The sequence below is a fragment of the Gadus macrocephalus genome, chromosome 1 (assembly GCF_031168955.1).
Source record: "Gadus macrocephalus chromosome 1, ASM3116895v1".
NCBI lineage: Eukaryota > Metazoa > Chordata > Actinopteri > Gadiformes > Gadidae > Gadus > Gadus macrocephalus.
This window is the reverse complement of record NC_082382.1, coordinates 52,914-68,573: the sequence shown is the minus strand read 5'-3', so window position 1 is coordinate 68,573 and position 15,660 is coordinate 52,914. Positions and strand designations below refer to the sequence as shown.

General features: G+C 45.5%; 1 protein-coding gene and 1 long non-coding RNA gene across 5 annotated transcripts in view; one reads left to right on the top strand and one right to left on the bottom strand.

Moving 5' to 3' along the window:
• The window catches only part of rereb (arginine-glutamic acid dipeptide (RE) repeats b), a 32,111-nt gene that overhangs the window by 8,287 nt on the left and 8,164 nt on the right, over positions 1-15,660 (bottom strand). For 3 of the 4 annotated variants that reach the window (XR_009527265.1, XM_060060801.1, XM_060060793.1), the window contains exons 9-12: positions 10,562-10,761; positions 8,569-8,733; positions 4,104-4,214; positions 33-1,417 (exon numbers count right to left, since the gene is read on the bottom strand). Coding sequence is in view for 3 of the 4 variants with exons in the window: in XM_060060801.1 (XP_059916784.1) it covers positions 33-1,417; positions 4,104-4,214; positions 8,569-8,733; positions 10,562-10,761 (1,861 nt within the window). In the remaining variant the exon portion in view is untranslated. The remainder of the gene's footprint in view (positions 1-32; positions 1,418-4,103; positions 4,215-8,568; positions 8,734-10,561; positions 10,762-15,660) is intronic. The other variant, XM_060060814.1, reaches the window with a different exon arrangement.
• LOC132464476 (uncharacterized) lies at positions 4,211-5,879 on the top strand. Its single transcript, XR_009527278.1, has 2 exons — positions 4,211-5,315; positions 5,517-5,879. It is a non-coding gene; the product is annotated as an uncharacterized LOC132464476 (long non-coding RNA).

Sequence of the window (15,660 nt, the reverse complement as noted above, 5' to 3'; positions counted from 1 at the left end):
TATACATTACCCTGACATGGTGGATATGGTACCTGGCAGACTGGCTGGCGTGGCTGGCGATGTTGACGACCGTGGGCTCTGGCGAGGGACTGCTGGCCGGAGGAGGCGGGCTTTCCGCTTCTTCTAGCTCATCCATTGGCTCCTCCTTGATGTGAATATGTGCCCTGTGTGGGCTGCTGGTCGGGGCGCAGGGCCTCAGAGAGTGAGGAGGTAAGGATGGGTTGAGGCTGGGGGCGGGGCCTATCTTGTGGCTGGAGGTAGGGCCTGTATTGTGGCTGGGGGCAGGGCCTATTTTGTGGTTGGGGGCAGGGACTATGTTTGGGATGGAGGAGGGGCCTATATTGGGGCTCGCAGCAGGGCCCGTGTTGTTACTGTTGGCGGGGCCCATGTTGTGGCTGGGGGCGGGGCCGACGTTGTGGCTGGGGGCGGGGCCGACGTTGTGGCTGGGGGCGGGGCCGACGTTGTGGCTGGGGGCGGGGCCGACGTTGTGGCTGGGGGCGGGGCCTACGTTGTGGCTGGGGGCGGGGCCTACGTTGTGGCTGGGGGCGGGGCCTACGTTGTGGCTGGGGGCGGGGCCTACGTTGTGGCTGGGGGCGGGGCCTACGTTGTGGCTGGGGGCGGGGCCTACGTTGTGGCTGGGGGCGGGGCCTACGTTGTGGCTGGGGGCGGGGCCTACGTTGTGGCTGGGGCCTACGTTGTGGCTGGGGGCGGGGCCTACGTTGTGGCTGGGGGCGGGGCCTATGTTGTGGCTGGACTGTGCCATGGCGGAGAGGGTTTGGGGGTGGGGGTTGGGCAGATGAGACGAATGGGCGCGGGGGTGGTTCTGAAGGTGGGGGAGAGCAGCCAGCTGGGCGGCTGGGAGGCTCTGCATGAGCTGCAGGGGGGGAGGGGGGGCCCCGGGGGCATGCTGGTTAGGCAGGGCGTTGAGGGGCTTGAGGGCCGGGGGCGGGGGCAGGTTGGTGGGCATCTGGGTGAAATGCGTGGCCGACAGGTGGGGCGACTGTCTGAGCGAGGGCGGGATGGGGGTGGTTGGGGGAGGCTTGGCCTGGGGTACGGAGGGAGGGGCCTTCGGGACCAGGGGCTCCCTGGAGAAGTGGGGCGGGGCTTGGCGCGGGGGGCCGTGAGGCGGCGCCTGGGCCACAGGGAGCGGGCCCGGGGCGGGTGGAGCGTGGAGGGGGTCCGGAGCGCCGTGGGGGGGCTGGTGAGCGGGGACATGCGGGGCGGCAGTCTGCGGGCCGCTGGGCTGCGGGGAGGAGTCCGAGTCGCTCTCGTTGCCAGGCTGCGGGCTGGGGATGCTGGGGGAGGAGCTGCGGTTGTCCTGGTCGATGTCTTTGGTGTCACTGCCGTCCTCGTTGGCACTGCGGCTGTCGGAGCTCTCCTCCTCCACCTCACCCTCCGACCGAGACACCAGCGCCTCCTGCAGGAGCATAGGGCGCTCACTGAGCTGGGCCTGAAGATTACATTCAAGGGCTGACGTCATGAGCCAGGCCCATCATAGTGATGGATAAGCTGATCTGCCCCAGTCCACTGGGTTGTACTGGACACGCCCCCTAGTGAAGTCACAAGGGCACGGGGAACGGCCCATTACAGCGTTTCCCCCAGAAAATGTCTTAGTCAAGGTGGTCTAGGAGCGGGGGGTCTCATGGCCCTGCAGGGTTTGCGAGGGTTTCAGTTCGCAATAATATATACAACCACCTGATGCCGCCGGTTCAATTCCATTCATAAAGCTTTATGGCACGACCATTTTTGTAAACAGTAGTACCGATGCATTATAAATCTTTATTCTTTATACCTGATGGAAGTATGTTTTCTTTCCCTACGAGTTTTCTACTTTGTTTTTGCATAATAATCTATAGAAGTAGTCAAGGCGGGGCCCTATTTTTTTAAGGCCTTAATCATACAGTGCTGGAGGAAACACTGGATTTTCAAAACGGCTTGTAATGGCTCATCACACTCAAACCTGGTGGCATGATATCACCCCTTTAAGGGGTGGGTACATTGAGCTCAACTTTGGGCACCTGCAGATACCGTGTACTGGTATGAATATGTTGAATAGTTAATGGGATTTACCACAATAATGGTTTTGAATGACACGTAAGAGTTTGTATTTCATTTGAACAATTCTCATTTAATGCACTGATTATTATACCGGTTATTATTATATGGTGAATTAATGGTGAATTAATCTGAGCTCACCACGTGTTGATATGTGTACAATACGACAACTGAATAATAAGCATAGAGAAGGGCAGCAGTCCTCGCCTGGTAACGCAACAGTTTTACAGAAACGGCACGGTTTGAGAAGTGTCCAAATACCACGCATGAACACGGACACGTTGGCTGCCCTTTTAGAAGATTACATCTACACCAGCCATACAGAACTGTACGGCTGGTGTAGTTAGAGTTAGTTAAAGCATAAAGGTCCCATGGCATGCTACATTATGGATGCTTTAATATAGATATTAGTGGGCCCCACCCACAGCATTTGAATACGTTCCCGAAATTCTGCCGTGGTGCAGAATTACAGCCACTACGAGCCAGTCGCACATTGAGCTTTCCCCAAATGCGCAGTTTCTTTGTCAGTAGCTTTAATGCAAATGACGAGGAGAGAGGCGGGTCAAGGAAGAGGGTGGGGGTGTGGCCCTGAGCAGCTTTTGGCCACGGTCCCATGCGCTCCGTTTACAGTGGATGTATCGCAATGGCGAGGCGCACACAGCCTTTGGCCGTGTTCTGTAAGTATTCTAGACAACTCCGGGTGCTCCGGCAGGGGTCTTGGAGCTCTGTATCTAAATAATATCACATTATACGTAGATATCAGAACCATATAATATATATTATCACGGCCAAAAGCTGTGTGCGCCAACAGACGATATTATTAATCTCAAACGACTGCATCGGGTTGTCCAACGTCTCTGGTTCTTCCACGCCCACATCAATCTGATGTAGACTGAACCGCCCGCTGCCCGCTGCCGGGCGGTGGTGCTTCGCGGCGGTGGTGCAACGTGGCAGTGGGCAGCGGGGCTCCGGCGGGAGACAATCAAGGGCAACAATCCCTTTCTCCTCCATGTCGCAGTGCATGTACTTCAGGGAGTCAAAGCCAAAGTTCCTTTCCCCCCAATTCTTTCTCAACCATGGCAGAGATAATCCCGACTACAGTCTCGTTGGGGAAATACCAGAGACGTCAACGAACCGACGTGTTATGTGCCATGACACCAACAGCAGAACGGTTATCAAAAATAAGAAAGAAGTGTACAACACAGGGTTTATTTTCCCGTTAATGACCGGCGTTCTATGCAATATCCCTTACATTTCCCGCTGCTTCGGGTTTGCCTTTGTAGGCGCGGGCGAATCCGCTGTCAGTGCGTGTGCATGTATGATACGCGGGTTTATCCAATAAGTGGTAGTGTACCCGCGCACCATTGGCATGTATGCACACTTGTCTGTGTGTGTGTGTGTGTGTGAATGAGAATGACAGGGAGAAAGAGTGCCATGTGGAGATGAATGAACGGAACGATATTTAGATTTAAAAATCGCTAAAAAGGAAGAAAAAGCAGAATCAATTTGTGGCGCTCGGTGTTGATTCTGTGGCGCTGCGCCACACATTGGTCTATGTATGGGAAACACTGCCATTATTAAAGTGCATAGAGTTATGAGCAATCAGACCATCCATATCATAAATAGAAGCAGTATGATCATATAAAGTAAAGTGCATTGTTGAAGGGCATTAATAAAGTGCATAGATGTCAGAGGTAGTCTGATAGTCCATAGTCCATGTTCAAAAGGAGAGGGGGGCGGGGCAGGGCAGAGGCAGTGGCGGGGCCTTTGTGTTGAGTAGTGTTACGGTGCTATGAAAGAAGCCATTTCTGAGCCTGCTGGTTGGACCCCTGAGGCTCCTGTAACGTCGCCCCGACGGTAGTACAGAGAACAGTATGTGACTGGGGTGTGTGTGGTCCTTGATGATGTTGTAAGCACGCCGCAGACACCGTGAGTGATGAAGGTCAGTGATGACAGTAGTGTTGTGCCAATGATTTTTTGAGCAGTTTTCACCACTCGCTGTAGGGCTTTCCTTTCAGCCATGTATAGGTGTATACATAACTTCTTACCTGGGTCTTGGGCTTTTTGGCTGTCATTTTGCTGAGCTCATCAGTCTCCTGGGCCACCACCTCCCTTGCTCGCTTGGTGGTCTTTGGTAACAGAACCTCTTCTTTGAGCTTCTGACCGGCGACATGAGGAGGAAACGATCTCAGTTACAAGGAGATGCAAATGCCTACTTACATTATTTAACATTACATCACATAGGGAATTGGGGCGCGATATCTATCTGCTGACCAGCAACACGCACCATTCACCGCTAAGAAATGAGAATACGTTTGCTTTTCAGAATGGATGAATGTTTGTGGAGCGCAAAAGGATCAACAATGTATTTTTTTATTTTTCCTTCATATTTTCCCGACGTTGGTTTTTCGATACGTTTCCGAGGGTATATTCAAAAAGTTAAAGGAACACTCCACCCACTTGCCTTAAGCTTTGCATTGTTAGAAACCCAGTCATACTTTTGAATGCTCATGCAACACTATCTAATTTTCCCCTGAGACGGGAGAAATCCGTATTTACCTCTTACACTTCTTTCTGGCAATGACGCAAAAATCGTAATTTTACGTCATTGCCAGAAGGAAATACAAGAGGGGGGATTTCTATTGAGACTACAAGCACTAGTCACACCCTTTCAAATCCGCCCATAGGGGGTGAGACCTAATGCACTAACAGACCTATCACAGATCTATGCCAGTGCGTTAGACTTCACCTGCAGAAAACATGGCCGAAGGTACTGAATACGCAGACGGACACAATATGGAGGATTGGGATTTTGAAGAAGTTATGGTAGAAACTGACGTTTGTGGCTACCTTTATGAGCCACAATATAGCGACGAGCAGCTGAGGGCTATGGAGGAACAGGAGGCGGCTGAAGCTGCCGTCGCTACAGCCGAGGCAGACGACCTGCCTGCCGCAGACGAAGAGCCCACAATGGCTCGAGCTGGGGCGGATTGGTGGTGCCTGTGCTATCACTGTGCGCCAATGGACACAGAACAAGAGTCTGTCCGCTGCCGAGAATTCCAGCGTTGCCAATTTCTTCAGGACGAAATCACGGAATCGGAGGATGACACGGACGTGTGTTGTCGATCACCCGAGTTTCGCACCCCAGGCTTTACGCCTCATCTGAACAGTTGGGTATTGGATAAACATTTCCGGACCCAGATAGTGTACTGGAAACGCCAGCCAAAGCTCGCTGTGAGAAACAGACGTCTGAGCATAGAGTAAGTGTTTGTTTTTTTACTAAAACATTGGCTACATAGTTTTGAGTCCCGGGGAACGTGACAATGTATTTATCCAAAAGTAGCCGATCTTATTGGCAGATCATAGGCTACGTTACATTAGCTTAAAGTCTGTGTAATTCTGTATAGGCTACTCAAGGCATAATTTATCTTGCTTTGCTAATGTTGCTCTTCCTTTCTTAGACAGTATCGGCTTCCTGTGTTGTCCAGGCCATCAGAGCTAATTACCCAGCACAAGATGGGCAGTACCGTGGCTTCCAGGAGACAGTAGATGCTGAAGATGAGCTGTGACTATTTTGACTCTAGCAAACGCACACTACACGTTTTATTTTTGTAAATAGTTCATATTTTTTCACGAATAAAACTTTAAATTCATGTTGGTTGTTGTGATCTGTTTACCAAACCAAGTGCTGTTATACTAAAGTAGGCCTACTGTATAAGACAAACACTTATTTCAACTGGGGAGAAAAGGTTGAGTACAAATACTTGATATGCTGAGCTACTGTAATTAGCAGATGTTTTTATGCTGTACAGTAATATTTAAATTATGCGTTTGAAAACGTCTAAAGTCTAGAACTAGTCAACGTATCACAGGGATATGTTTACACAAAGTTTGCTCGCGCTACCACTCGCACTAGGACCATGGGTCCTTCCCCCTGCAAACGGAAACAGGCAGGCGGTGCAGCGAGAGCAATGCACTGTGGTAGTTGGAGGATGTCTTGCTTTTGAGCCAGAGACACTTTCTGCCTTTTCTCAGGCCAGGTGTACCGATTTCAATTATTTTTGCACATTTATAATACAGATGATTATTTACTTCATTAACCTTCAAATCTCCATCGGTGAAGTATCCCTTTAATTAGAAGAACATCTACAGTACTTAGATTTGGCTACTCGCTGATGTTTAATAGTGGAAATGGCATTGTAAAAAGGTACAATTTGAGCGTTACAAATTCCAATATAATCAGAAGATCAACAGCTCTAGATTTGAATCTTTGCTGAAGCCTAAAGCCTCTCACCATGACGATGCGTAACGTATCAGAGACCTAACTTTTTATATTTAATATTTTATTCCTGATATTTTTACATTGATTAGTATGCATTTGTTTAGTTTAGCTACAGTTATAGATCACATTTCTGTTTTGATTGTTTATTTAAAATTTTCTAACTTTTACTGCTTCTTTTTAAAGACGGGGCGTCTGCCTCTGCGCTGCGCTCTGCCTAGAATTACACCTGCGCGGTTCTTCGCCTGTTGGTGATCAGCTGTTCACTTGCCTCACCCAAAAGTCCAGACTTAGGCTTCAAATAGTACAGAATTCTGCTGCCAGGCTCCACACATTGCTCCAATTCTTGCATTCTTTCACTGGCTGCCAATTTGTCAGATAATTGAGAATTAAAATTGTATTGCTAACATTTAAAGCGCTCCATGGCCTTTCTCCTAGTTACATCTCAGAAATGCTAGTGCCCTATTGTCCTACTCGCACATTAAGGTCTTCAGGCAAAGGTTTACTAACTATTCCTGAGTCCCAGCTTGCTGCTACAGGGGACAGGTATTTCACTGTGTTAGCCCCAAAGCTTTGGAATGCATTGCCTGAGCAAATAAGGTTAGCTGATTCAGTGACATTTTTTAACTCCCTCATTAAGACTCACTTGTTCATTCGTGTATTTTTTGTTACATAATTGTAAAAAAATAAAAATAAATAAAAAGACCTGTGATACAAATGTTCTTATACATTTATTTTTGTTTGGTTGTTTTGCTTTCTTTCTTTTTATCTGTAAAGCACTTTGTAGCTCTGTTTAGAAAAGCGCTGTATGAATAAACGTCATTATTATTATCATTATTATTATTATTATAACGCTTTGACTAGCTTCAGAAGAGAAGCTAGTCAAAAGGAGATTCAATAAACAAATGAATCACAATATTTGCTACAATCAGTGTGTTTACATGCAGTCATTATCGGATAAAGAATCAAATAAGACCTCAACCAGACTTTTAAAATGCATGTAAACACCTTTATCCAATCTGCTTCGGACCGAAATCAGTACATGAACCGACAAGCGAGATCGGATAAGAACACCTAGTTAACTCGATCATAGTCCGGTTTCTACCTGCATGTAAACCCGCGTCGGATTTCGCATTCGGCGCATGCTGGAGATCTTGAGGCCTGGGGCCGTGAGCCGGAAGTAGAAGGTAGTCGTGTTGTTGTCGCCATAGACATAGAAACAATTCTTATTTCTTTATAAATAAAAATATTTAATTATTTCTTTATATGTTTATGGTTGTCGCCGTCAGAAAACGAGAAACAGATTTGTTTAAAAAGGTGACGCAGAAGATGGAGGAAGCCGGTGTCATGCCATTACCCCCTATAAGAAGTGTATCATCATCAACATGCATCCAGTACACATTAAAAGTACATGTTTTCTTTAACGTTGGTCATCAACAAGGCTGTAAAGTAGTAACTTCGGGCACATCTGTCAAAATAAACGTTTTTTTCTTCTGACGTGTATACGATCTTTATTCATTCATTGCGCCGCGACTGAACAGACGGGGCTATTCTCTGATATTATAAATTACGTCAGGTTCTCTGACTCTCTGGTACTTCCACAACAAAGACTCGTATCTCGGCCATGGTGGCGAAGGAATTGGGGGAATGGAATTTTGGCTTTGACTCTCTGAAGTCAAGATTGAAACGCTACATGGAGGAAAAAGGGATTGTTTCCGTATGCGGGACAGCTGTCAGTTCACTTTGGGTCCATGTCATTTCTCCTCCGCTGGAGGAGTCCGCATACCACCGAGAGGTATGAACAATGGAGCGTCGGAGAAATGACATGGACCCAAAGTGACCTGACAGCTGTCTGCTGAAAACATCTGTCTCGAATGCCACCTGTGTTTGTTGTTATAGAGGTCAACCGGAAGTGGCTCTATAACCACTTGTTGAAAGGGCTACAGCGCCACCTAGGGTAGCGGATTCAGCCATGCTCCGGCCATTATCCGATCTCTTAAAGGACATGTACGTTCGGATAATTGACACGGTCCGTTCTACTCTCTCCCCAACACCTCTAACTAGTTGAATGTCCTTTCCCTTTTAAAACGTGAAGAACTCTGCAAAAGCCCCAAGAAGAAAGAATAAAATATCTAGCCTCATTACAAGCGTCCACAAAAGGCCCGAAAGCAGATCCACATCAGTATCTGGGACAGGGTGTGAGAGGCAGGGTTTATGGACGGAGGTTTCCCCACCTTGTTTGGCCTCTTGGTGGAGTCGCTCTTGCTGTCGGTGGAAGAGGTCCTGGAGGCGTTGGAAACTGAGCTGGCCCCGCTGGGAGAGGGCTGGCTGCTGGACTGCTGCTCCTCGCTGGTAGGAGAGCCGGTCAATCTCCTGTGACCGCTCCTCAGAGACGACAGCTGGGTCCAAGATGAAACATTTGAACGGTCATTAGTCAACTAATTAGTCATTAGTTGACCTGATATCTGAACTAGGGCTTCAAACTTGAGTCCCCGTCAAGCTAACCATAAACACTGACAAAAACATTGTAATTGAGAATTGTTTTGTAGTCATTTTTCACATCAGAACTGAAGGTGACATTTATAGCAGCGTACTGCTGCTGTGGTGGTCTATTAAAAGGATCACCGACCTCAGCGGTACTTAATGCAGCTTGAAGGAAGAATTTTCATTTGTTGATTTAAATTGAAAAACCAAGATATTGTATATTCAACATTCTGAAATACACCGATGTGACACGGGGAACGTTTATAAGAGTCCCGTGAGTCTAGCGCTGTATATCTGCCCGGGAGATGGTCGGCCAACAGCACTCCTCTCTATAGAGCCATCGTTTGGGCTAATACACAATATAATATATACTCAATAGGTGGATTTCAAAGTAGCCTGCCCTAAACCACAACTAAAATGCAATTGAACCGGATACTTCAAGTTACAAAATGTTCCCGATGGATAGGACATTAATATTGCTTTTCCTGCCAGCTCTAGAGTGAAAAGCTGATTAAAAAACAGAGTGGCCAGTGGAGCTCCGGGGTGGGTGTGACGCACATAGACTATACCAAATACAGGTTAAACACATTGATATGTGTACATTGGAGAAAACTAGGATAACACGTTATCTTCACCGGCGCTGCTCTGTGTGTCAATAATTATATAATTATCAATCACGGAGCTAAATTGGACTGTACACATACACAGCGATTCGGGTTCTGTGGAAAAAGCTAAATGTTGTTTAGCGCACAGAGGTTAATTCATGACGGCTTTAGCCTTAGTTGAGCCAACACGGTATCTTGATCAGAGCAACCGTGGTTTCTGTTCATGTTGTAGGACATGGTGGACGTGCCAGCCTGTTTAAGTCTTCATTCACACACTGCCTCCGGTGGTAAACTACATTCATAGACATATCATCATGGCTATCTGTTATATGCATCAATCATTCACCTCGATAACCCTTAGCTTGCATTGCAGCATGTGAATATTGTTTGCTTTTGATAACATGACGCCCATTGAATCCTCCAAATATACTGCATATTTTATTTGTAGGACGGAACATGCTCAGCTTCCCTAGGCTTTAAGAGGCGTGTCCGAGAAAGGGGTTAAGCTTGGGCACCCAGATTATAATGCCATGGTGTGTATAAAGATGCAAGGATTTCCGTCTCGCCAGTGGTTGATTTTGATGTCCGAGAGAGGGTTAAGCGTCTGTCTGGCCCTCACCTTCCTACAACTCTTCACAATCACATTATTTTAATTTCATTAAAAACACTCTATAGATGTTTGTCTGTTCTGGGCTACTGTACATGGATGTACATGGCGGTGCAACATGGAGGCCCTCATGGAAGAACACGGGAAAAATAATTACGTAAATGGTTCATTCTAGAGTACCCGATTCCTATTTTCAAGGGGTTATACCAAACCTATTTATTAACTTTAAATTCCATTTCAGGCCCGTTCAGATGCCGGCCAATTCTACACACTGTACCTTTAAAGAAATTGCCCACCGTAGCTTTAAACATTGTGCCATAAATCAGTTTATGGAAAAACATTTTCTCAGTAAACAGTCAAACAGCATTTGCATTAACGCTGTCTTGCATAGCATTGCAGCTCTGACAGAGAGACACAATTCCAATCCAAATCATCACTCCTGGTCCAACCATTAAGACTTGTTTAAGTCCTCATGGTTGGACCAGGAGTGACGGTACAGAGTGGGAGGTGTGGTGGTGTTTGGAGACTTACGGCTGCTCTGCTCCGTCGCGTCCTCATCCCGTGCTTCCCGCTGGAGTCCTCGTCTTCCTCCTTCACAGGTTTGAACATGAACGGAGGGTCCGCCGGTTTCTGAGCGGCTGGGAGGCGGCCATGCTTGTTGAAGTAGACGTGGCACGTGGCGCACAGCACGGTGCTGACACGACCCCCCGCGGGGTGCCAGTCCTTAGAGGCTGCAGGGGGCGGGAGGGAAGGGGGCACCATCGTTAACACCTCCATAAGGAGGGGTATCGTTAAGGGTTTAACGATACTATTACTCTTATCGATAGTGCTTATCGATCCCGTTCTTTAACGCTACTCTTATTGGTGACGAATTAACAACGACAAGATTTACATTGTTTTTTCAGCATCAACATTGTACAATGTTTTGAAAAAAAGTATAGCCCCTATAATATGGTGAAAATGGAAATGTACAGTAAACTCAATAATTAAATATTATTAACAATAAACAGCCAAAGAAAAGACAGTGGCATGGAGCAACAGGGATGAGGTACGCATGCACCTGAGCAGCGAAAGGGCCTCAAGCACTATTTTACTTCTGAAGGAAGATAACCAAATCTGCCTTTTTTCCTTTCATGGAGGTGGGTCCTCCAGAATAGCATGTGTGTGTGTGTCTTTTCTTGTTCATGTTCATGTTCTTGAACAGCGCTAGTTGCCTATAATCTTGATTTCATTGAAACTACGCAGACTGTACAAACCACTTTTGTATTAAGTAGTACTCTGCTCAAAGCTGTCTTAAGCGGAACTGAAGCCGACAGGGAGCGCTTTACCAGTGACAGCGCCCCCTGTCACCGCCATACAGTGACAGGGAGCATCAACCACCAGCACTGCCCAAAACATTTATCCATTGCCACACACTAAACACAGAAGCCCTCAGATCTAATCTTTGTATGTTGACTTTGCATTAGGCGGTTCCCCTGGGACCATCTGATGTATGACCCGCCTTACATGGAAGCCTTAACCGAGACCAAGACAACGAGTTCCTCCCCACAGCAATTACTGTAGATATAGTACCTTTTTAGATAACACTTTCTTTTGTTTAATCAATAACATGGGAAAGAATGTCAACTAAATGTCTGCATCATGACATCTCTTATTATTGTGCATAGGAAGGCACAATCTTGATATCCCATTTCCGTCATTCTTCTATCGACCAAACTTGTGCCATTTATGTGGCCAAAACTACCGAACCAATCGATTCCATTCAACATCTGTCACAAAGGTCTGAGTCCATACATCCATAAATATTTTTAACTTTATACTTTTTGAAATATTCTACTTTTAAAGGAGAGATATTATGGTGTTTTCCCAACAAGTAAACATAGTATACGAGTCCCAGAAAACGTGTTTTTTAAATCATTTGCTGGAAATAGGTTTTGGGAAAAAACTAATCTCGCCTACTACTATTCCCCTCCGTTACGGTCCCTTCAGAATGCGCTGTTTCTGGTGTCTGTAGCTTTAATGCAAATGAGCTGCTGCCCATTGACCTATCAGAGTCAACCACCGCATTGAGGAGAAGTGATTGTTGCCGTTTGCCGACTCCTGGAGCTCTCACACACACACACACACACACACACACACACACACACACACACACACACACACACACACACACACACACACACACACACACACACACACACACACACACACACACACACACACACACACACACACACACACACACACACACACACACACACACGCTGTAGCGACGCGTCGATGTCAAAAATTCGTCGACGTCAAATTTCTCCGTCGACGATTTTAGAGGACAATGGACAACAACAGAGAACACAGTTCACACTTTGCTGAGTCTGTTGCTTATTTGGATATATGTTTACCGTTTAATGGGAAAGAAGGCTCGTCGCCTTTATTATGTCCGTGGTCGTCGCATGGACTATACGTCATCCAGCTCAGGTTGCGTAGCCGTGCGTGTGCGCGACTGCGCGTGTCGGCTCATTAGCATCTGTACCGTAGCGGCCCGTACCGTAGCAGCACACCTCTCCCAAGTGGCCAAATTGGCCTGGCCTGGCCAGACTGGCCACACTCACACTGGCAGATTTGAGCAGAAGGTTTTTTGCTGTGCAAAACTGTTGTTAAATAAAGTATATTATTAAGAATTTTTGGGTATTTATTTGAGATACATTATGGTTTTTATTAATCGAGCAACAGAAATAGATAACCATCCAATTAGTCATTAGATTAGTCGACTAATCAATGAAATAATCGCCCGATTAATCGTTTAATAAATAATCGTTTACCCCCAGCCCTAACATACATACTAGGGCCCGACCGATTTAATCGGCCGATTATAGCCTTTTTGAAAATAATCGGCATCGGCCAAAAAGACGCCGATTACAACCGATTTTTTTTTTTATTTTATTTTTTTTATAAATGTTATTGCGATTAGTATCCTGCAGATTGCGCTCCTACTCGCCTTGCTAACTAACAACTTTAGCTGGAGTAAAAAAGAGGAGATTGAATTTTACCGTACAACATGAAAGCACGCACGCTCAGGCAGCTGCGCGCTCACCTCACCAATGTACACAAGACGCGTTGTTTGAGCATGTTGTGCCTGTTTTTCTTTAGGTCCCAGGCCATGTTAATTTGTTATACTGTAGACTCTAACGGTGAGACCATACTGCTCAGCACGCACGTGTTAGTCACTGCTCACGAGCGCAGCACATTGGGAGTTAGTTATTTATTTTTCATTACACTCATTTTTGACTGTAAATGTATTCTAAAACACTCAAAGGTTCTGCATTCAATTCACATATTTGTCAAAAGTGTTTAAAGTATATTTAAGGTATCAAAAACTACGTTTTATATGTTTTTTTTGTTTTTTGTTTTTTAATCGGCCGATTAAATCGTAATCATAATTTTTCTCTGAAAATAATCGCCATCGGCACTCAAAAATCAATATCGGTCGGGCCCTAATACATACATGCATACATACATACATACATACATTAGTGGTGGGCATAGATTCTTTTTTTTAATCTAAATTAATTTTGGAATAAATCTAGATTAAAATGGCAAACGGCAAAAAATCCTTTCGTTTACCTTGACACCTGTCAATTATACTTGGCAACGGTGAATTATCAAATATAATTCACCGCCGGAAGTTGTCAAGTGCCCATGCAAGTGAACGGAGCATAAACAAAAATAATTGACAGCTGAACGTTGGGAAGGCCCATGCAAGTGAATGGAGCAGTCTACAGCATTGAGAAGAGCCGTGTAATAATCCATAATAATGTAAGGTTTAGAAGTTAAATATTTGAAAGTTGTAGAATAAATTAATATAATTTATATTGGAGTTAATTTGCTAGAAATGTACTTACAATGCTTAGTCAGTTAATCATTTACATATTTATGTTACACAATTATTTCTTACATATTTACATATTTAACAGTCAGGATATTCTGTTGAATCTGCCTCTCTGATTCCCTCACGTTTACCTAAGTCCAAATTCTAGCTTCTGATTGGTTCAGTCACGTGATGGGTCCGACCAAGGAAGTGTTTGAAAATAGATTAACTCGACTCTCCGAAGTCCATATTGAACTGCAACATGGAAGAGATAGGGAATGTAATCCGGGAGCTGAGCTGCCGTACTGCCACCGACCCCCCCAGCTGCAAAAAAACCTGTTTTATTTGCAGCTTTAAATTATTTGCAATGGTTAGGCTACTTGTTTCGTATTTTTTTAAAACCGCTACAGGCCTTTGTTCGACGTGATTTAAATTGTGAGACGCATATTTGTTTTTGGAAGGAAAATGTGTTTTGAACGTGTGCAAAAATAAATAATCAATACTCTGATAACTCGGACTGTTTTGATTGAGAATAAGCATTACATGTTTGGTTGGTAATATTGCCGTTCATCATTGGGCCTATAACTGCTTTAGATGCGTTGCCTTCTAAAAATAGATTCGATTAAACGAGTACTCTATTGATCCTCGAGGAATTCATTCGATCACTCGAGTTTGGAATTTACTACTCGTGGCCATCCCTAGTCCGAAGCGTACCCGCCGATGGAAAAGGGGCATAAGACTTATAAAACAAGAGGTCAAAACACGCCGCTTTTCACAACTCTGATCCCCCCAATTTAAGGAAGACTGCTAGTCGTAATTTACTGAACATTTCCTTGGCTCCAAACTAATTGTTAGCAGATAGGTTGTCGGTCTTGCAGCATTAGGTTAAAAAGGACGACAACAAAAAGACGGTATATTTCTTCAAATGGCTTAAGTTATGATTATATTCATGTCTGTGATAATCCATCTACTTTAGTGTGTGCCCCGCTTTATATTGAAGCTCTGCCGTTACGTTACGTACTCTGACCAAGAGTGGATCTGAAACCCTCTGACCTCCAAACACCACCTTCAGCTACATTTGTTTTTTTTAATTTGTTCGCCTGCTGCAACATTCTGTTCACCAGAGAGGGATAATTTTAGTCATTTTTAAATTATTTAATTTATCGTCAGTTAGGGTTGCCGCGGTATACGGTATTACCGGTGTTGCAACACACCGGCAACACCAATTATTTATTTTTTTTCAGTAATAAAAATTATATATATAATGTGTAGAATAGGCCACAGTTCTGCTCACTGCGGGAAAATTGTCGCGCCGAGAATTGACGTGCTTCCTTACAAGACCGGTAACCATAGCAACGCCGGTAAACAACCCCCGCAAAGCCCAATCCCTACGTGAGCTCCCCGCGCTACGGCCATCCGGAGCCGCACAGAGCTTTTGGCCGTGATATTATGATATATAAAATTATATCATACTATTATATATTGAACGTTATAAGACGCCGAGAATTGGCGCGCTGCCAGCCGCTGTCACCGAGTGTGAGAGGGAGTTGACGGAGAAGATGGCGGTTGACCTATAGTTTCAAAGTTAATACCGTTTATACAGGTAATACCGGTGTTGACACAATCGTATTACTCGGTGTGAAAATGTCCACACCGCGGCAACCCTATCGTCAGTGTGCATTGGCCAATCTGATTTGTCTTGAGACGATTGCGATTCAGCCTACGCATAGCATGGATGAAAACTCACAGCCAGACACAAGAACTC